At 40.0% G+C, this 22509-nt stretch overlaps 1 protein-coding gene across 2 annotated transcripts in view; it reads left to right on the top strand.

The window, feature by feature from the left end:
• Positions 1 to 22509, top strand: part of ablim3 (actin binding LIM protein family, member 3) — a 58235-nt gene that overhangs the window by 30069 nt on the left and 5657 nt on the right. The window contains exons 3-16 of one of the 2 annotated variants that reach the window (XM_054791268.1): positions 1619 to 1802; positions 5084 to 5199; positions 7962 to 8088; positions 8219 to 8312; positions 11956 to 12043; positions 12125 to 12183; positions 12271 to 12342; positions 14391 to 14552; positions 15045 to 15074; positions 15178 to 15304; positions 16967 to 17062; positions 17356 to 17406; positions 22089 to 22205; positions 22322 to 22392. In XM_054791268.1, the coding sequence (XP_054647243.1) occupies positions 1619 to 1802; positions 5084 to 5199; positions 7962 to 8088; positions 8219 to 8312; positions 11956 to 12043; positions 12125 to 12183; positions 12271 to 12342; positions 14391 to 14552; positions 15045 to 15074; positions 15178 to 15304; positions 16967 to 17062; positions 17356 to 17406; positions 22089 to 22205; positions 22322 to 22392 (1394 nt within the window). Of the gene's footprint in view, positions 1 to 1618; positions 1803 to 5083; positions 5200 to 7961; positions 8089 to 8218; positions 8313 to 11955; positions 12044 to 12124; positions 12184 to 12270; positions 12343 to 14390; positions 14553 to 15044; positions 15075 to 15177; positions 15305 to 16966; positions 17063 to 17355; positions 17407 to 22070; positions 22206 to 22321; positions 22393 to 22509 lie in introns of both variants that reach the window. The other variant, XM_054791269.1, reaches the window with a different exon arrangement.

Raw genomic sequence — 22509 nt, 5'->3', positions numbered from 1 at the left:
GAGTTCTAGGCAATATGCAATATTTATATATAATGTTTCTTTAAATAAACATTTAAGAAAGCGCCCCAAGAAAAAAGTTACACAGTTATGCATCAATTACATTGCCTTCTTTAAACACAACAAATGTAGCAAAAGCGCATTCCATTCTGCTATTATTGTTGTGAAACAATGTCCACGCCCTCAACGGTGAGACATGAACAGAACCTCATGAGTCACTTCAGATGCTTGAAAATAGCCACTCCCAAACTGAAAGATGCAGGGATGCAGCAGTATTAGCACGCTAGCTTGATGTACTTTTCATTTTGACACATGTAGATTATCAAACTATTGGAGCCTAAAGTAACACATACAGTATATTGTAATCCCTCATACTGTACATCGCGGTCAATTGGTTCCACACATGATTGTATTAAGTGAACTTCCAAGAAGTAGGGGTCCTTCTTTATTAATGGAATATTGTCATAGTTATGGCATGGAAAACCAGTTTCTAAATCAGTTTTTTAACATTATAAGACCCTCTAGACATGAAATATAACATCCATAAAGTCACCTTTCCATCCGTATTTTATTCCAATATAGTATATATAATCAGGGAAATTAAGACATTACTATTCTGTTATTATTATTGTGCCTGTTGTGCGGCGATCAAGCCTGGTGCTTGTCTCACCAACAACTACTGATACCTAGCGGCCAATGTAGAGCACTGCATTCACAAGTTCAGTTGTCTTCTTAATAGCTTGTATTTGTATTGTACTTCATTTATTTAGCCATTTTTCTGCTTAAAATTGCTTAATTTAGGCAAAACAATTTGTACAATTTGACTAATTATGGATATATTTGACTAATAATATATTTTAATAATAATATTATTCAACCACAAAACAGTATGATTTATTAATTAATTAATTAATTAATTAATAACCATTATAGAGTGAAGCCACGGAATTCGAACCGCCGGTGTCGCGAGGGACAACTGTGTTTGCATGCTATTGTGGTGATCTTACGTTGCACAAGAGATAGCGAGAGGTACTTCAGCTTGCTTTTAGAGTCAATAGTTAAAGAGTCAATAGTCAATACGGAACCTGTAATGAGCTTAACAATACAATGGAGCATGAAGGAGGGTCACACAGAACACTCACTCCACACACTGTACGAACAAAAATGACAGCACAACACGTACCAGGTTTTGCGTTGACTATAATTTGTAATTCTCAGGGCATCAAATCGATCGCAACTGGACTGTTCAGGTTGTCTTGGAAGATGTTTCGCCTCATCCAGGCAGGCTAGACTAGAGCTGTCCTATCTAGTGTTTGACTAGCTTATTTACTCTTATTATGTCTACTATGTTGTGTAATACCAGTGTAAAGGTGACTATAGGGGTGTTAGTTCATGTCTACAGGGCTCTAATAATGTTAAAAACTATATTTAGAAGGTCGTGAACAGGTTTTCTATGTTTTAACTAGGAAAATATTTGATTTATACAGTAAATAAGGAATCCTACTTCACGGAAATTCACATTCGGGTATGGAACCAGGAAACCGCAATAAACAAGGGATCTCCGTATTGTTTTGTGTCAGATCCAAACACAAGCAACATCTTTCCACTCCTCTCTCCACAGTGTGCAACTGTGATCTGGCGAGGTCAGGCTTCTTTCAGAAGAAGGGCGAGTACATCTGCACGGCGGACTACCAGCGTCTGTACGGGACACGTTGCGACCGTTGTGACACCTTCATCACAGGCGAGGTGGTCTCGGCTCTGGGACGGACTTACCACCCCAAGTGCTTTGTCTGCAGTGTCTGCAGGTACACAGTGAACACACTCACCTACACACAATCACAGTTGTGAGGATGGGAAGATAAACAATCATTCATGTTTCCACAGCTGATAAATCAAGACAAATGACTGGTAAAATCAAGCAGTCTGTCATTTTGTAGAGTTGAAACACATTTTCTTAAGAGAGTTGACCTACTGTAGTGTGTCACGCTGTTTGCTTCAGAAAAAGTAGGCCATCTCTCTCCTGGCCTTCCATGGTTCATGTTGAGCTCCTTTTGAACAAACCAGAGTTAGCATCCCTCTTATTTTACTTCACTTTTTACTTCCCTTCCCTCCTACACTGAGAGAGATGGACTGACACCAACTGTTCACCGATGGTCAGTAGTGGGGTTATGTCAGAATATGTGAACTCAACTAGAAGAGTGCAAGCAAAGGAACGCTCTTCTTTTCGACCCCATTTGCCCTTTGTCACATTGCTCACAGTCCTTTTCTATTCTTGGTGTTTTCCATCCTTAGGTTGGGCAACGAATATACAGTATTTCTATATATAGTTTTGGAGACGGCTAAGCCCATTTGTAGGATGAGGATGGACTTCGGTTTGATAACTTCATAGTGTCTTTTTTTCTGAAATTCAACCTGTAAATAATTAACTGTAAAGCACAATTTAAAGTTCCTTGTTTTTTTTTTTTTTCTGGACAGCATACTTCCTGCAGTGGCTATTGTCTCGTCAATGTAATGTAATGGCAGCTGAGTAACACCACGTCAGAATGGCTGTAAATCAGTCAGCCTTTTTTTATATGAAATCGACACAAGACATATGTCTTTTATAGGCATGGGCCAGTTACTGGTTTCAAGGCATACCACGGTATGAAAAAGTCAAGTATGCCGTTTTTAAAACGTATAATAGGCCATATTCAACCACAAAACAGTGTTTATTTATGAATTATTTTGAAAAACCGTGATAGAGTGAAGCCATGAAATTTGAACTGCCAATTGGCACGGGACGAAGATATTTTGATGCGTATACAAATTGTGGATTCATTGATGATTTATCACTGGCATTACAACTTGTTTTGCCCCACCCTACTCCCCAGACATCTTTACTCTCAACGCCTGCTCTACCTTCCTCCTTAGTCCTCTTTATTATTATTTGATTTATTTATTTATTGTTATAATCACCATCTCCCTTGTCTTTGTCATCACATGGTCCTTCACTGCATCGCCAACATTACTCACTGTCATCATGGCTTCAACTCTAACACAATCAGAGCAGGTTTTTCTTCTCATGTTTTCATTGGGAGTGATCAAAAGAGCGTATGTAAGTATGACCAGAAATAGCCTCCCTTTTGTGGCTCGTTAAGCAATGCATTAAACATGTTAAGTGTGTAAAATTTTAAAGCGTTGCTGACAAAGCAAAGTACCCAGAGAGAAACACACTGGTAAGGACAAGGTCATACATCACATCCGCTCATAAGTCACTCACCTCCGATATCAGACACGTAATTATCCAAATTATCCACAACAATGATCCAAAACACACCAGTAAGTTCACCTCTGACTACTTTGGAGTGGTCTAGTAGAAGTCCTGACCTGAATTCTATTGAGGCGCTTTGGCATGACCTTAAAACGGTGCTTCATGCTCAAAAACCCTCCAATGTGGCGGAATTACAATTCCGCAAAAATGAGTGGGCCAAAAGTCCTCCACAGCTTTGTAAGAGACTCATTGCAAGTTATTGCAAACGCTTGATTGCAGTTGTTGCTGCTAAGGGTGGCCCAACCAGTTATTAGGTTTAGGGGGCAATCACTTTTTCACACAGGGCCATGTAGGTTAATTTTTTTTCTCTCGTAATAATGAAAGTTTAATTTAAAATGTGTATTTTGTGTTCAGTTGTGTTGTCATTGACTAGTATTTACAATTGTTTGATGGGGCACATATGGACAAACAACCATTCACACCTATGAACAATTTAGAGAATCTCCAATTAGCATAACATCCATCTTTTTTGGAATGTGGAAGCAAACGTCCCACATAGAGCTTGTTTCAACCGAGACTCAAAGCTTAGCTCTCCTGACTGCGACGCCGGCATGCTAACAAGTAGGCCACCGTGCGGCCCAAAAAATATTCCATAAAGCAAAATATTCCTGCTCAGCGGAAGAGTTATTCTTTTTCAGAAAAAGGCAGCAACATAAAACTGAAAGAAAAGTAAATAAAAATGTAAAGTATGTCAGGTTTTCTGATATATCACACAAATAAAGGTCAATAATAAATGAGTGAGCATCTTTTGGCTGATGTCCAGCTTTCTTTACAAACTATCGCCTACATAAATTGCCTCAGATGGAGAATGCAGTCATTTCATAAACTACAAAAGTAAGCCCAACTCAAACTCATTCTTGATAATTATATGCCTAATGTAAAAGGAAAAAAATACTTTTAACATTTGCTAGACCTGCTTTCTGGGGCATGCCCACCAGCTATTGCTGGAGATATAATTTCAATCATCCTTAGTGGGGAGAACAAAAGTGGGCTCTCGGCATTTGGCAAGGTAAGTCAGGGACAGGTGCACCAAACAGAAACGGGGGCTGACACACACTTGTACTGAACCAAGGCAGAGAGAGCACATCTGCCTCGGGGTACGTAACAAGCACAATGTGTGCTGACTGCGAGCTCCGCTGGTGACTCCTTCTAGGCCTTGGCTCCGTTTCCAGGCCCTGGTGGCGGAATAAAAAGGATTATTGCTGTCTATGTCATTTTAAACAGCCTTCTCTAAGCCTTTTAGCTCCCCATTCATTCGTACATCCTTCTCAGTCATGGGGAAATCAATCAGTCCGTTAGAAAAGCAGAGGAAAGGGTGTCCGCACTTTGATTCTTATTGTGTTTTAATACATGATGCATGATTTGTAATGAATGTAAACTACATTTGGTCAAGATATGTCAGAATGAGGGATGCACGGTGATCGAAGGGGGAGCTTGTTGGCTTCACATTCAGGAGATTGAAGGTTTGAATCTCCGTTAAGTGGAGTTTGCATGTTCTCGCCGTGCTTATGGGGTTTAGGCTTCCATCATGAGCTTGTTAATCACATTGTACAAGCCAACTTCGTATTAATGCATTGCCTATGTGTGAGAATCAGTTTTCAGTCATTAGACTCTATTAAGTGTTTGTTTGCACTATAAAATACTGCCTACCATTCACTCATGCTCCTGCCAGTTTCCCTTTCCTGCATTCAGGTGTCTTCAGAAACCTAATACATGATATTACAGCTGTGTGGTAGTTTTCTAATTCACCCCGTGTGGGTGTTTTCACCTCCACAGCAAACCCTTTCCCATCGGAGACAGAGTGACATTCAGTGGAAAGGACTGCGTGTGCCAGCAGTGCTCTCACTCACTCGTTAAGCCAAATGAACCTATCAAAATCCATGGACCCAGCCGTAAGTCCTGCATCTGCTTCGCTTTGTCTCTTCTGCTGAGAGCCACCAGACACAGCCTCTAATTTGATGTGTCCATTAGCCCACTTAGCACATTTAGCTAATCAAGTTTCTGTCAGAACAATCTGCACAGTGAGAATGATGGTGCCCAAACACACTCATTCGTTTGTCACTGTCAACATGCATGAAACGTCAAGAGTAGGATGATATTTATACATGAATGTCATGTGAGCAACATGACATCGACTTCATTTGTTGGACGCACTGATTTTTTTCTGAGGATCTGTTGAACAACTAACATTTTTTTGTAAAAACTCCATCATAAAATAAATCTTTTTTCAAGTAGTCTTGATAGTGTTAATTATAGTCACGTACACCTATTTTTTCTTGAGGCATGACGCTTTTAATTGAGGCATGGTATCAATAAGAGTGGAGACGACTATTTGAGGCAATACAGCATGTGCCATTTCATCTATGTTCGACTTCTTGTACGTTTTATTCTTGTGAGATAGGCTCAGATATGTGTCATCATTATCAAACACTAATCTCACACACTTACTGTATATCCTGACACATTTTTGATTTGTTTGACGAATGAGCTGCCTAGATTGTGTGCCGTTTTGGGCACATAATGTAGTGTGCTAGTATGTCCTACTCTTGATAAAATTTAGGAAAAGAAGCAACTGAACACGCAGCAAAGCACCGCTGATTGATAGTGAATCATTTGCTTACTGTGTGTTACGGTGTATAAGCACAGTCTCCTGCTCAATGACTGAGCTGTAATAAAAGATGGTGGATCAGCAGTAAGTTACTGTCGTCCACAGATTGATCCATTCATGAGACCCAAATCCAAATGGCTCCCTGGATGTGTGTTCATCACTCTGTCAGAGAGTGTGACGGTGTAGAATTGAAATGGAATCCTCTGTTTGTCCCGCTGCACTTCTGTGACATGAGAGTGATTTGTAAGAATGCAAATGCATGCACAAGTGGCAGTAGTAGGAGTGCGTTTGTTTATTATACAACCCATTCATATTATTGTATTCAGCTGGGAGTTACATAGGATTTGTAGCCATCCACGCACTTCAGTTTGATCTGGATCACATTTACATTCTGTGTGTTTGTACTTCTCCACATTGGCATTAAAATAGTTACAGTAATCCCTCGTTTATGGTGTCCGTGATAAGTGAATTTACGCAAAGTAGGATTCCTTATTTATAGATGAAATATTTTCCTATTTAAGAGCATAGAAAACCTGTTCATGACCTTCTAAATATGTTTTTTAATTAGAGCCCACTACTGTATGGAATTGTAACGACAAGCTTTACAGAGCAAGGGCAAATAGGTAGTGCCAAATCTAAATTTAAAAAAATGTTAGCGCAAAATGTATCTGTGGCAGTCCAAATTTATTTATGGCAGGCAAACACTGATTATACATATAGTATATACCAGGGGTCACCAACGTTTTTCCTTGTGAGAGCTACTTTTACAAAATGAAAATGGCCAAGAGCTACTCATTTTTGTAACATTTATTTTCAGAGCTTATTTTAAACCCAAACAAAGCGAATATGCTTGTTTTACCAGAACATTAACAAAATGCTGGTGTCCACAACTCACATTTTGTATTTCAGAATGCATTTCTTTCTACTGTTCTTTCATTATTAACTGAAAACCTGAATGAAAAGCAGGCTTGCGGGCACCTCATGTGGTCGTGGGGGGCTACCTGTTGCCCGCGGGCACCACGTTGGTGACCCCTGGTATATACACTGTGCCATAGCTGGAAGAAGCCTGGTGATATGCACTGTGGTCATCGACGACCAGACATTTCATTTTCAAAGTGAAATTTTATTCATCTTATTTTACCCAAATTATCACAAAGGTAAACACAATTGGTTGCATTTTAACTGTAAATTATGCCTGGCTTAATAAAGTTTAAAAAAAAAAAGTTCGTAATTATGAAATAACGGCTAAAGCGAAAATATTTTATTGCCTCATTCTGCAGTTTTACTTGCTGCACATTTTCATCAGTCAGCATAAAACAGCAGCTATCGTGACTCAGTGGGGTCGGTTCAGACAGCAGAGTTAAATCTTGGCTGGATGGATCCAGAGTTATCGCCACTAATGACAGTTCAAATATATTTGCCATCAGCAAACAGATTTGATGTGCAGCAGTTTTTCACAGTAAAGTGCAGTTTTGCCTTGTCTGATAGTGTGCAGAGTGGAGTAGTCCCTTTGCCAGCGTGCATGCTTCTCCCAGGACCAGTAGATCACATCTATAAAGATTGCCCTGAAGACACATTCGTTTCCTAATGGAAACAAAGTGACTTATCCTCAATATTGTGATACTCTGGAGCCATGCATCATTTGTGGCCTCATTATCTAACTCATCCTGTTCCTGATGTTCTCAATAACACCTGCTGAGGTAGGGAATTGGAATGTACAGTGTGCTTGTATAAAAAATTGCTCTTCACTGCAGGTGAGGGAAATACCAAGAGAGATGCATACCTGTTTGAAGCAGTGATTTTATGTGACTGATTTAAAATATGAGAAACAGGTAGCTAAGCTCAGCATTACCACAGTTATTGATTAACTTGAGGGGTACAAAACTGCACAAAAAAAGCTTTTTTAGGCCTTTTTAAAGAAATCAAATTGCACTTTAGCTGAACACTGCTACTACTTGTGCATATGTTTCCTCCAATACTTTTTTTTTTCTTTTGTGTTCTACTGCCCAATTTCCACCTCAATCAGTACTTGCTCTTTTTGTCCAGACTGTGCCGGATGTGGAGCAGAGATCAAGCAAGGTCAATCTCTGCTGGCGCTGGAGAAGCAGTGGCACGTCAGCTGCTTCAGATGTCAGACATGCAACATGGTCCTCACCGGAGAGTACATCAGCAAGTATGCATGAAAGGGACAACAGAAAGTGAAAGAAATATGAATTATTTAAAATGACATTCTTCTACGTTGTTTGCTTTTCAACTCTTTTCCAACTCTTGAGAAGTTTTTTTTCATGTGTTGTATGTTGCAGAGATGGAGTGCCGTACTGTGAGGCAGACTATCATGCCCAGTATGGGGTGAAATGTGAGGCCTGCAGCAGATATATAAGTGGAAGGGTTCTGGAGGTGAGGATGCAGCACCATTTCTTCAGTAACACAATGCTAACAGAGATTTAGCTAGGCAAATCTGTGCAGTAATTGAGAAATACCCAAATGGGAGCTTACTGTGCTAACTGAGCATAATCAGCCTTATCACAATTGAGCAGTCACTTTTTCATCCTCGGCTCAGTTTAAGCCCTGCTGTGCTTGGGGAGTGTGTGACTTACGATGGGAGAGTGATAAACATTTTGACACGCTTAACCAACCAAAAAAAAAAAAACATCTGCCGCTGTACTGTAGTTCAACAAACACACTTACACTGTTTTGGAAAGCAGGCGTTAAGGATAAGACAAGTTGATATTGCTGTGCTTAATGCCACGCTTACCTTTTAGCGATGAGGAAGGAAATATTCTTTGCCTGTGTGCAGTATCTAAAAAAACACTGACAACTTGTTATATTTTGTTGTGTTTGCAGCAATTGGCTGCTTTACTATTTATGGTACGTTCATTTAAGAGTCGCAACACCAATACTTTATGTTAATAAACCAAGTGCCGACAACCTTGGAGCAGGTGATTGACAAAAAGGATCATTTTTAATACTAATTTTTCTGTACTTTGTCTGATTGATGCACACAGGTCAAAATCGAGTGGCCAAATTTGTCAATAAGCTAAACTTAAATTGAAGGCAATCCACCGATGATGCACTTTGTGTAAATATATCGTTATACTATACTATGTTATCTTCCGTTAAAAGCTGAGAGAAACATAAATAAGGGACTTGTGGTATTTTAAAACATTAAACATGTAAAAGGATTATTATTTTTATGCTAAATTCATTTATAACTGTTGACTGTATTTTCATATTAGGAATAATTTACATTGAACATATTAATTAGATCAGGGATGTCCAAACTTTTTTCACTGACGGCTGCATACTTTGATATTGTTATATACAGTATTTTTTAAATTTGGTGAAAAAATGTATACACATAAAAAAGTATGAAATCAAATCATATTTAAAGACAAAGCTTTATGTCATTAGTTATTAACATTTCATCTTTTTCTCTTTACATTGTGCATTTTTGCTCTATTTTTTACATTTGTGTTTTTTTTTGTGTGTGTGCCGGGGGCCAATAAAAAAAAGGGTTGGCCCCTCGGGCCACACTTTGGACACCCCTGAATTAGATATACTGTATCAAACCTTCATCAGACAACAAATTTTTATATTCATTAATTTCTCACATTTCCAATACATTTTTGCATTATTATATAATGCTGGCAAAATGTTGTATTGATAATTTTGTCTGAGGAAGACTGACCTGAAGTGGGATGATTGAAAAATCAGGAAAAAAGGATAGAAGAAGAATAACATGTTTCATATCATATATAATAATGTGTACAGTGTAAGAAACAGGGCTACAACTGAAATATGGCCGTAAAGAGATGTTAAGCAAAAGTAGACCTTCAGAGAAGAGTCAAACGAATTTAAGAAAAAGTTAATGGAAAAATGATGAGAGGAGTCGGATTGGAACTAATGAAAGAGATTAGTACAGATGCTGATTAAATACCTTGGAAGAGTCTTTTGGAAGTGGGATACAACACACACACACACACACACACACACACAGACACACACGCGGTCTTGTTGTCCCTGTGCTCAACACAAATACACACACACACAGTGTCTTGTTGTCCCTACGCTCCTTTGCTCATCAGAACGGTTGGTGTAAAGTGCTTTGTTCCTCACTGAGTTATTTATAGACACAGAGACATGTCAGCTTTTATCTGTGAGTCTCCCACTCCCACTCTTTCTCTACCATGCATGTACAGTCATGGAAAAAATGATTAGACCACCCTTGTTTCTTCAGTTTATTGATCCATTTGAATGCCTGGTACAACTAAAGGTACATTTGTTTGGACAAATATAATAATGATAACAAATATAGATCATAAGAGTTAAATTTAAGAGCTGAGGAACTTCCATGATTTTCTTGGTAATAACCAAAAGCACCAAGTTCTTACATGAATAGCTATAGCATTGTACTGCCAAAAATGGAACTCTTATGAGCTATTATTGTTGTCATTGTTGCATTCAGCAGAAAAAAACAATACTGATAAGCGATATCTGATTTTTTGCCAACATCAACCGATGATATTGGACGTCCCTAGTAGATACCAATAGAGCATGTTTAGCCGTTTTTGTTTTCCCATTGAAATAATTGAAATAAATATAACAATCAATTCATGTTTGGCCTTAAACTAGAAAAGGCTGCTCCCAAATCAATTGCAAGTGCACTTTAGAAATGAAGGTATTCATATCTACACTTATCTTTAATGAGATCTTCCTTAGCCCCAGCTCACTCTTCCACAATGTTGAATGGAAATCGGCACTTTTTGTGTAATCTTGAAGGCAAGGAAAGATCTTAATTAATGCTAGAGCCATTTTCAAAGTTTGAATAGCCTTTTTTCTGGATGACTGTATTAGGCCTTTTGGCTGCATAGCAAGTTTTACTGCAGGTGCAATAAAGTAACCTTAACCTGAAGTGATAACTTCACTGAGTTTATTAAAAATTCCCTTTGTAGGAATATTTTTTATGTATATCCAACCACTACTTTTGAAGTCTTCTGACAACTAATCATGAGGGTTTGCTCAAAATCTGTCTCTGCTGATCTTAAATCTTGTAAATCAGGGTGCCCGGTAGCACGGAGGCAAAGGTTATTAGTCTAATGGATTGCTCCAAACGACAGACACAACTAGAAACCTAAGAGAGAGCAGCTTCCGCTACTTTAGTTTCACCACTTCCTTTAGCATCTCAGTTCAATATTAAATTTACAACCGTCTATTAATGCATCAGACTATGAGACCATCATTACTGAGAGTTCCAGCAGTTGTACAAATACCATATGGCCGCAGACACCAAGCTCTCTGCTGCTTGGGAATTATGAGACGGAAATGCATCTCTCTTGGTTTTTCTTGCAGAGTAACCGGAGATGGAATGGGTGGGCGAAATTTTGCTGATGCATTTTTTATACAATTAACAAGTAAACAGTACACAAGCAGGTCTTGGAGACAGACTCTCTGCAGCGGTCTGTGTGTACACTCATGATGTTTGTGTTAACAACAAAATACTACCTTCTACAGACATTCTTCGTGTATTCAGATGAAACTGCTTAGTCCCCTTGGCACGTACCATTCATGTCAGCAGTGTGTCTATAAATAGCAGTTCCCCGATGATGTGTCAGAAAGGTAGAGGTGATGGTTTGGGGTCATGCCTCAGACATCAGCTCCACAGGGACACATGTGTGAGACATCAGGACTTGGGACTAGACAAGACGATGCTGAAATGAAATGCTGTTTGTATCAATGAGTTCCAAAGACATGCACTCATGCCCTTCACTTGCATGGGCACATTCCTCCCTCCTTATCTCTAAAGCACACACTCCTGCATATGTTCATATGACTGACCCACAGGGATCTTTGCTAATTATGGCAGGGAGGAAAATGGGAGTGGTCTTTCATGTGATTGCTGCAAGCTGATGAAACAAGTACAGACTATCTTATGATGATGTCTCATGGTATCTCAAGGCACTATGAGGCCATTGTGGTCAGGTATTAAACTGATCACATGCTTAAAACCGCTAATGATGGTGTTTGTTCTCTTCTTCTTCAGGCTGGGGGGAAGCATTACCATCCAACCTGCGCCCGCTGTGCCCGCTGTAATATGATGTTCAAAGAAGGAGAGGAAATGTACCTGACGGGTAAAACGTAACACACACACCACTCTGCACCAACAACATATTGCATCCATCTGTTAATGCTAAATGTCAACTTTTCCTCAGGATGTGAGGTATGGCACCCTTTATGCAAACAGGCATCAAGAGCAGAGAGGAGACTAAGGGTGAGATAAACTTCAAAGTTTATATTTGTTGAATGAAAATAGACATTATATATGTGAACCCTCATTGCTTTGTACTTCGCCTCACAGCATAGACGCCTGTCAGAAACCTCCATCTCTCCCCCAGGCTCCTCCATTGGCTCCCCCAATAGGGTTATATGTGTAAGTTTGCACCTTATTATCACTTTTGCATCCACCGGCACCTAGCTAACGCTTACATCGGAACACAGAAAACACCAGAGGGCTATCTGTTAGGCACCAACGTCAGGGCTGCTCACTCCCTCGGCCTCTTCACTGTCTGTGCTCACTCGTGTTGTCATGTCTCTTGCTGAACACTGACAAGAAACATACTTTCCTGCATCAATTTGTGTTTTGTTGTCTTTCCTCAAATGGTTTATATCAGTAAATATTGATTTCACAATGTTTCATTTATCATCAGTGTCCTGAGACTCAGCTTGCTATGACTGCACTCGCTATTGATGCTTGTCCATTGGTGAAACCAGGTACTAACCGGGATTAATTCTAGTCACCTGGTCAGCTGGGAGATGTAAACCGTTGGTGGTTGCACATCGATTGAGCAGATTCGTCACTATAACATTTGAGGATACGTGGCTAGAAACAAAATAAATGAAAAAAAAACCCTTGTCAACATGACCTTATCCTGTACACCATTGTCTTCACTTCTTGCTTATTTTTCAGTTACTCATAAAATGTCTTCCAGGTTGGCAGTTCTCATATTATCAACTTCGTCATTACGGCGAAGCCACAACAAAACTAGGCTAATTACACAGCCTTAAAATGTGCACACAGTGACTTCCTGTTCAGTGGAAAATAAGATTTTAAAACAAAAGCATGGCAGTATTAACTTGAATTTTACACCCATTGACATTTTTTTAAGATTGTTAGCCACAGGAAGAACGATTTACGCATGTATGAAAGAGATTGCCATCCAATCTTTTTCTATGCCGCTTATCCTCTTTAGGGTCACGGGGGTTTGCTGGAGCCTATCCTGGACTGGTCGCCAGCCAATCGCAGGGCACATATAGACAAACAACCATTCACACTCACATTAAAGAATTCTCAAAACTATGAATGAACACAGGGAATGACAATTTAGAGTCACCAATTAACCTAACATGCATGTTTTTGGAATGTGGGAGGCTACCGGAGTACGCACGCACGCAAACTCCACACAGAGATTCCCAAGCGGAGATTCGAACCCAGGTCTTCCCAATATCCTGAATGTGTGCCCAACATGCTAACCACTCGCTAACCACCGAAAGAAAAAGGATGATTTTAAATGGATTTTTGAATTACTACAAAATAAAATAACTCTCAGTTGCAGACGTACCTTCACCAAGTTGAAGTATTCCTACATTCCTACAGCATTCTTAATGTTGTCATTAAGATTAATGCATTACTTGCTGAGAAATAATGATAATAACAAAGCAATTTCTGCATTAACTTTATGCCACCATTATTCTACAAAGCTTTATGGAAAACTATTAAGTAGTTTTTATGTAAACCTGCTGACAAACCAAATTAAACACTGATGAAAACCTAACTTACCTATGGGTAAGTAAATTAAGATTAGAAATCATTAGAAGTTAATGATACAATGTAATGGTCATCTTTGGACCTACAAATATACTATAAGTTCTATGGGGCATATTTTGGACTCAATAAAGTTGAGTGATGGCTGTCAATCTCCCAGAATTTTTTGGGATATGTGTCATGGCGGACTGCTGAGTGTTACTGCGTGTTGTCAGTGTGAATATGTCAAGTGTTGTCTGCATGCACGCGGGAGTCACTGCTCTCTGCCCGGCCCTACTCAGCTCTCATCTCTTAATCAATGACCTTTCTGGTTAAGGTGATGGATGAGGGACAAATGCAGTGTAAGCACACTTGCCTTCCATGCTGTTTCCTCTCCCCCTCCCACTCTCTATATGCTGTCTTTCCTCCTGAAGGTCAACAACTTACACTGCTGTCAGAGCCTTCAGCGTACAAGTGTAGCTCTGATGATGCACATTGCACACACACACAACTATGCAGATGCTTGCACAGGCTTGTGTGGGTTTGCTTATAGTTCTCGGCAGCTGCATGTTCTGTTTGCCATCAACTGTGGAGTTTCCATGCTTTTGTTTCTGGGTGTCGTTCATGTGGTTGCTGTTGTGTGTGTTGGTGGGTGTATGTGTGTGTCCTCTCTCCAGGCCAGATTGGAGCATGAGTTCCTAGATTATAAGGACCTAGCTGCTCTCCCAAAGATCAAGGCCATATATGCGGTCCAGCAGCCAGACCTCATATCCTCCTCATACCAGCCCTACCACAGATACACCTCTGATGACAGGCTAGACACTTACATCTATGGGGAGGTACTACTGCTACACACTCCAGGCATAAACATTCAAATGGAAACTCTAAAAAAATGCCTGTGAGCTGCTTGTCTTTTTGCAGGTTGCATTTCTTTATTAGTGTAATATGGAATTTGAGTGCTTGTTTGAAAAAAAAAATCAGTCAAGCAAACCGTTCCCTTTACATAACTGCCACTTTGAGATGCATTTAAAAGGGATTGCCTATCCTGTTCCTTTCCACTGACTCGGATGTAAATTTGCATGATTCAAATGAGTACAAATCCTTACTTATCTTACTGTTGCTCTTTATAAAGTCATCAAGTTCATCCTCTGTTTGAAAGCGTTCATCTCAGCTAGGCACAAAAAGCTGCTTTGTTGTGATTAACAGGCCTATGGAAGCCTGCCAAGGGGCAGTGCAACTGTAAATACATGAGCTATTGCATAGTATATTCTTCTGATGCATTGCTGCGCTTTTGTATTATAAATAACATTTCTGTCTTACTCATTCTGCAGTCTCTTGGGACATTCTCTCCCTATTCTCAGGTAGGCATTCCTCTTCCCAGTCTTACTGGAAGAGCACTTAAAACACTTGAAACCACTGGACTTTTCATTTTGCCCTTTTTGAATCTCTCATCTGTCTTCCAAGGATTACGACTGCCTGGACATAAAGCAGAGGCGATGCTCCAGTCCAGGTTATATTGACTCCCCAACCTATAGTCGTCATGGGATGTCACCTATCATGCCTCGCTCTCCGCAGCACTTTGGTTACCCTGGTGAGTGTGGTGTTGTGGCGTTTTTATACTCAGTCAAGCCAATGTGACAATGCTTAGAGTCAAGCAGTCATATTCATGTTGTTCTGCAACAAAATATTGGGCCTTTTTCTGCAAGAATGTGTTTTCTTTATTTGCGTGACTATTTACATTGTATATTCTCAAAACTATGAATGAACACAGGGAATTATGTACTTAGGAAAAAAGTGTGAAATAACTCTAAATATGTCTTTTTAGACATACGTTTTATAATTTTTTTGATAGCGCTGCAAACCCTTGGTGTTCTCTAAATGAGCTTCATGAGGTAGTCACCTGAAATGGTTTTCACTTCGCAGGTGTGACTTGTCAGGGTCACTTAGTAGAATGTTGTGTGTGTCCAAACTTTTGTCCTGTACTGTATACTGGACTGCACCGAAATCTCCGATATTAGCACTCCGATACAAGCAGGCCATTCCAGACTCCGCTCCAGCGCTTTACGCAGGCAGACCCCACATGATCACAACAACGTGTGCTAACAACGTAGCAAGGAATAGTAGTAATGTCGGCCAAGTGGCAGTATTTTTCGTGAAAGTTCGAAAAAAGATGAGGCAACTGAGCGCAAAACTTGTCATGCACAAGTTTAGTTGGTGGTGCAGAACCAAATAAGTTTAATACAACCAACCGCATCATGTATTTGACACAGCATCACAAAAAATAGCATACACAGCATCACAAAAAATAGCAAACAAGAAAGAAAGAACCAACGCTGTCTGAAACATTTGCAAAACACGTGAAACTCACACGGGATGGCAAAAAGTCATTAGCTATAACAGAAAAGATGGGTAAAGATAGATACATTATTGTGCTTGATGACAAAGCCTGGCCGGTTTAAGTGCTTAATTGAGAACCTGGAGCCTCGCTACGTTATGACTTTTGTTCTCTATTTGCACTAAATCACTTGATTGAGCCTCTTCTACAAGCCTTTTCTAACATTCCGCACTACAAAATAATTGATGGCGAGCGGCAGTGGCTCAAGAAGTAGAGCAGGTGCAGAAACCAGAAGGTTGGCGGTTCGACCCTCTCTCTCCCTCAACCCAGTCACTGTTGTTGTGACCCCGGGCAAGACACGTTGCCTCCACCCACCTTGCCTCCAGTGCGGCCCACACTGGTGTATGAATGTGAATTGGTACCCACGTTTCCATCAGTCTACCCCAGGGCAGCTGTGACTGCAGGTGTACCAGCACCAGCGTGTGACTGAGGAGAGAATGAATAATGGGTTCACTTCACTTTGAAGCGCTTTGGGTACCTTGAAAAGCGCTATATAAAATCGAATCCATTATTATTATTATAAAAGTACGCGGATTTGTGCTGATATTGGACCGATATTTGTTTTTGCCAATATGGAAGGCCGCAATATTGGTATCACATCTAAAGTGAAAAAGCTGTGTTGGGACACCATCCCTACTACATCCCACACGTTGTCTCACAAAAAGCCAAAACAAATTGAATGGTCCTTTAATCCGTGCAGAAACTTTGAAGAACTGTACAAATTTATAGGCATATTTTCCTGAAAAAACATCGCAAAGCCTTTGAATGTAGAGGTGGCGCTGTGCTTCGATTACAGTGTAGCGCTGAGATACTCATGCACAACTTTTCTTTGCTGTGATCTGCTGTGGCTGGCTGCAGGTTGCGAGAGTGGTAGGAGCTCACCTTATTACGGCCAAGAGGGGCGGTCCACCACACCGACCACCAACCAGCCCCCAAAACATTTTCATGTACCAGGTAGGACATATCACCAGTTCATCTCAAAATCACAGAAAAGCGTAGGATTCTTGGGAGTCACATCATGTGAACATGTAACAAAGCCCCGTTCTTATTGACCACATATTTCCCCACATAATCCCTTTTGGCGCCTATTCTTCCCCTCATACTGCATACTTGACCTTCTTTTATATTCCATTACAACCAACTCTTCTTCTTCCCATCCTATTGTTCCAAAAGAAACTCACATCCTCTAGCCTTTCCTCTTTTATGCCACGGCGTTTCAATTTTCCATCTCCTCTTTCTCTCACCAGCCACAGGGGAGCCCAACATCTACAGGAAGCCTCCCATCTATAAGAGAACGGGTACAGTGCAGTTAGCGCCGCCTTAGCCTGCCTGTCCTCCTGTCAGTGTAGTCATGCTGTGCTTGGCGTCAGTGTTATTACTGATCTATTGATGTCTTTCAGCAGCCCCTTAGGACAGACTACGGATTTCTATTGACATTCCAATTATTATTATTTCAAACAGAACCTTACTAATAACAACTTTCAGACTTGCATATTTTGTATGTGCTTTAAATATAATATTAACCGAAATGCTGCTGTGTGCAGTTCGGGCCATGAACTAAGTGAAGTCTGTTTACTGTGCAGGATGCACACTTTACAAGATAAATATATGCAATCCGCAAAACTGTATACTACTGTATATGGTCATATATTCAGTGAAGAGATTTCTCATCTTTATATGTGGGATTAAAACGGTTTTCAACCATTATGCCTACATTTACAAGAAGCTGATATTTTTTGCTAATTTGTATTTTCTTAATAGATAATAATTAACTTAAAGATGCTCAAATATGCCGAGTTACATTACATTAGTACATTGTAGATAGAAAGCACAAGTGGTTTTGGTATTTGATCTTGTTTGCAATTGTGATGTTCCCTCTGTTCTGTATGTGTTGGCTTTTGTGGGTTATTTAGTGAGTTGTGTCAACTTGTGAACAGACATGTCTGCCAATGTAAATGATGCAAAGTACATCACAGGCCGTAATGTTTCCATGCACATTCTGTAAGAGAATGACGGTGATGAGGAACTCACATCCTCACATCCATCCAATTGAGTATATATTGTGATTTTGTTTCAACACAAACCAACAACAGACACGTTAAATGTGCATTGCAGGCCTGTGCTGTACTACTTAAATAATGTGTTTTCTATTTTATTTGATAGAAATTAGATTTCAGTGATGTAGTGTCTCATTATAACAGCTCCTTTCTCATATCGAGAGCTACATCTAGCCTACAAGAATAGATTTTGTACTCTATACAAGTAGTAAAGCTCTCACAGTGTCACATCTCCCTCGGGGGTGCTCCAGTAACATTTCCCTTTTCTTTTCACCTTTTTCTTGCATCCAATCACATTTTTTTCACTTCCCTCCACCTCCTGCTCCATTTAACCCGGTGACCTTGCCACTGTAAGTAAGCTCCCTCGTACTCTCTGTTTCGCTCAGTCAGTAGATGGATTCTATTCATGTCTGTGTCTCTCTTCTTGTGTTTGGTAATCCATATCAGCCCTGCACAGCCTACACAACTTTGCTGTGAACATACTTGTGTACTTGTGCATGTGACGTCAGGCAAGTGGAAAGTGTGTGTCCGAAAGATAAGAATGTCTGTCGCTGGTGTTATGCATTGTGTGTATTGGAATTCAATGTATCATGGATCAGGGCCGGCATGGTTAATGGCTAACAGAGAGAGAAACGATCCATCTGACATTATGCTGCATGTCAAACCCATTGACTTCCATTGACTGTGCTTTAGTGTACAGAGGCATCAGTATGATTGTCTAACGTTCATGAAATAACTGGCTGCCTCAGCCTGGGCCGTTACTAAACTCAGGTTAAAATAGCTTATTTTCTTGCTGCTGGCTCTAACATTGAGCTTCTCAGAAAAGAATAGAGGAAAACAGTGGCTGGAAGCAAACTCTCGAGGCACATTTTTCTGATGTTCAATGGGAGGGCTGATACCGTTTCACCAAATGGTGACTCAAATTTCAGGAAAATTTACAATCAATTAATTGTTGTGTTTTTTATTTTACTTTCAGTGGGATATAAGAATCTCTCCAAATGAATTCCTGTTTCTATGACAGTGTTATATTGAACAAATGAAGGCTTTATGGGGGAGTTGTGCCATCGCAGACATCTTCATGGATGTAGCTCAACTTCACGTACACTACAATAGAATCTCGGGCTTTCGACTTACATCAAAAACTTATACTGTACCAAATTTTTTCCTCAGTTTACGTACATTTTCTGGTTATCGCACAATATGGCACGCATCTTATTGCGTTATTAATAAACTGCGTGATTCCAACTGTGTTCGTAATGTATTTTTATCACAGTCAACGTCCTAAACGGAAACCAGAGCCGCAGGTCATTGAGTCTGTGATGTCGTCAGTGGTTGAGTCTGTATTTCTTTGGTAGCTAACACAGTTACGCTACAAGTCTCCGCTTTTCTTATTGATCACCACTGCAAAATAACTACAATGGAGCCAAAGAAAGTTGCAAGCACTACAACTTTGATAAGTTGAGAAACACTTTTGAATTAATTAATTGCTATTAATTAATAGCAAAACACAAAGTTGGTGTCCGTGTGGATCTTGCTGTCACATAGCCGTCTTTGATCCTTTTGATCCCTTTGATCCCTTTCATTTATCATTTCTATGAATTTTGAATTTTCTGTATGTAAAACTATAACTGTATAAGTATAAAAACGAATTTTGTAGTAATATTTTTGAGTGTCCGCAACAGATTAATTGGATTTGCATTATTTCTTATAGGAAACAATGTATTTGGTTAGAGTACATTTCCATAACGGATTAATGACTCTTGAAACTGAAGCTGAATCAACAGCGCCTCTGCTGGTTGCAGCTGAGTAATGCACTCCATTTTGCGTGAAAATGTGATGAAGCACCAATCAGTTACACACAATTCACAGAAATGGTAATGATCAATTCAATGTGTTGATTGTCCACAACTAGTCAGTTCAGACTTTGTCTTTAACTTCAGTGGCTGCACAGGTAACATCATTCATTCCACATAAAGATTGTCCCAATTCAAAGGGTCTTTCATAGCGCTTGCAAATGCAGCCTTTTTCCAATTTTTTTGTAGGATGCATTGCTGTTGTACTTCACGAGCTTCCATACCCCAGATTTAGTCTTGAAAAATATTTAAATATGACAGCAAAAAAAATGCTGATTAGGTTTTTACTCATTTGGACATTTAACACTAGATATCTGTGGAACATTTAAACCTGTTAACAATCATAACATGCAGTCACCTACTGTAGCATTGTGACGTGCAGGTAAGGGTGGAAATGAGCAACATCCAGAATTCTGTCGAAGGCTACACTGTCCAGTTTAACCAATTCAGAGGTGCTTTCAAAGATGAGTCCTTTGAAACTGCATGGGCTCCCTTAATGGAGACATATTATGCATTTTTTCACAGATTAAAACATTTCCTAGGTGTCTTAATAATGTGTCTGTGACATGTCAAAATACTCCAAGGATGAAGAATTACAGCACACTAATAACCCTCTCCAAACAGACCTACTCCAAACCTACTGTTTTTTGGTCTGTCCTGTCTCATACAAATGAGACACTGCTCACCCACACCCCCTCTATTGCAGTAGTAATCAGACGTGATGTGCTGGCCCTTAAGAAAGTCCAACCCAAATTAAATGTAATGCTGTCATTGAACCATTTGGAGTAGAGGCACGACTTTGGGCTTTATTGAAAGCTAACAAGCTGAAATTGTAACCCCAGCAGCCACAATCTGTATACTGACACTGAGTAATAGAAGTTTAAATACACTGAAAAGGATTATTATTCTCTCCAGAAACATGTGGCATGGACTGGAAAACACAATGGGATCATTGCTTGAGTCCCATTTCAAATTTGACAAAGATATGACAAAATGTATTATTTTAGACAGATTTTTCTAAAGTTAGAATCAGGTGTTCCAAAGGTGTTGCATTTGGAGACACTTGGTCACACAAAGTTGTCACTAACTCCATGCAAGCACAGCTCCTTGGCTTCCTGACACCGTATCTTGTTTTTAACGGCAGTTTTATCATGATTGTAAAATAGAGACAAGAGAAAATCTTCAAAGGCATAACGTTGATGCATGTTTGACGCCCAGTCCACGTTTTACCTTTCTCCTTTGCGCAGCAGTTCCTGGCATTCATGACCAAAGTACTTATGCAATTTCTTAGTTGTAGTTGTTTAGTCGTACAGCGCACGTATGAATTTCTTCACTTCCTGTATTCACTATACACGATTCACGTAGAGTGTGGGATGTGGGACCCCGGGCGAAACCCCAGGACGAAGCCAAAGCCCACTATGACCTCCGCAGTTCAATCGGACTACCTGTCCTTAACGCCAGAATGCCTTTCTTCAAGGTTGGCGGGTCTGCAAATGATCCAAAATCGGAGAACGTCCTTGTTAATCTAGTAGGAGGTGTTTTGGAGGGAGGCGACTGAACTGATGGTGGTGCCTTGAAGCAGCAACATAATCCAGGGTTTATTAGTGAAAAAAATATATATTCATGGGCTCCTCAATTATTCACCTGTATTTGCTATTCGCGGGTGGTCTTGGGACATAACTTGCGTGAATAATGGGGATCTACTCTAAAACCGTTTTTTACAAGCTACATACTGTATTTATACAAATATTTTGACACTAAAGGAATTTGCTGGGATGCATCAAGATAATTTTGTAAAACTCCTATCGTCTGAGAGAAAAAACACAGTTGTACATTTCTCTGCACTCTGTTCCTAATGCAGCTCAGCCAACCGCCCCTTTTTTGTCAGGTGTTCGAATATTTAACTTAGCAATAGCAAAGAAGACGACTGCATTCGACTATGTACTTATTTGAAATGACAGTGTTTTCATTTGCTTTGACAGACCAGAATGACATTAGGAGTTAACATGTATTTTCTGTTGTCTCCTTTTCTCCTAAATGGCTTCTTCACAGACAATCATTTGAATGCAGCCACCAAGAGTAGGACCAGTGAGGACATCCTTAGGTCCTCCAGGTTGTCCAGCTACTCTCCAGAGCCATACACCCAGTCCGAGTGTGACTACTACCAATACCCCAGCTCCCCCAGGGGTAGGGAAGACACCTTTTACCACATTGACTGTCTCCATTGGGCCAAAGTCATCAGATTAGGGGTTATTCACCTATTCATTTAAGGAATACCTTGTTCTATTTGTATTCCTTCTCAGCCTATCGAGTGCCAAGGAGACGGTTCTCGACAGGGGGAGATGAAGAGAGTTGGAGTCACAGTCTTCAAAGAGTAAGGACTTCATTATACTGTACTTGCTCCCCCCTTACTTCAACATGATGTCAGAAACACCATAAATAATGCATGTCTTAGGTTATGGTACCTAAACTACCCTTCTTGTATGCGCCT

Source organism: Dunckerocampus dactyliophorus, chromosome 11, assembly GCF_027744805.1.
Source record: "Dunckerocampus dactyliophorus isolate RoL2022-P2 chromosome 11, RoL_Ddac_1.1, whole genome shotgun sequence".
NCBI classification, from domain to species: Eukaryota; Metazoa; Chordata; class Actinopteri; order Syngnathiformes; family Syngnathidae; genus Dunckerocampus; species Dunckerocampus dactyliophorus.
Note: the sequence above shows the minus strand (reverse complement) of the source record. Positions and strands in the feature narration are given on the sequence as shown.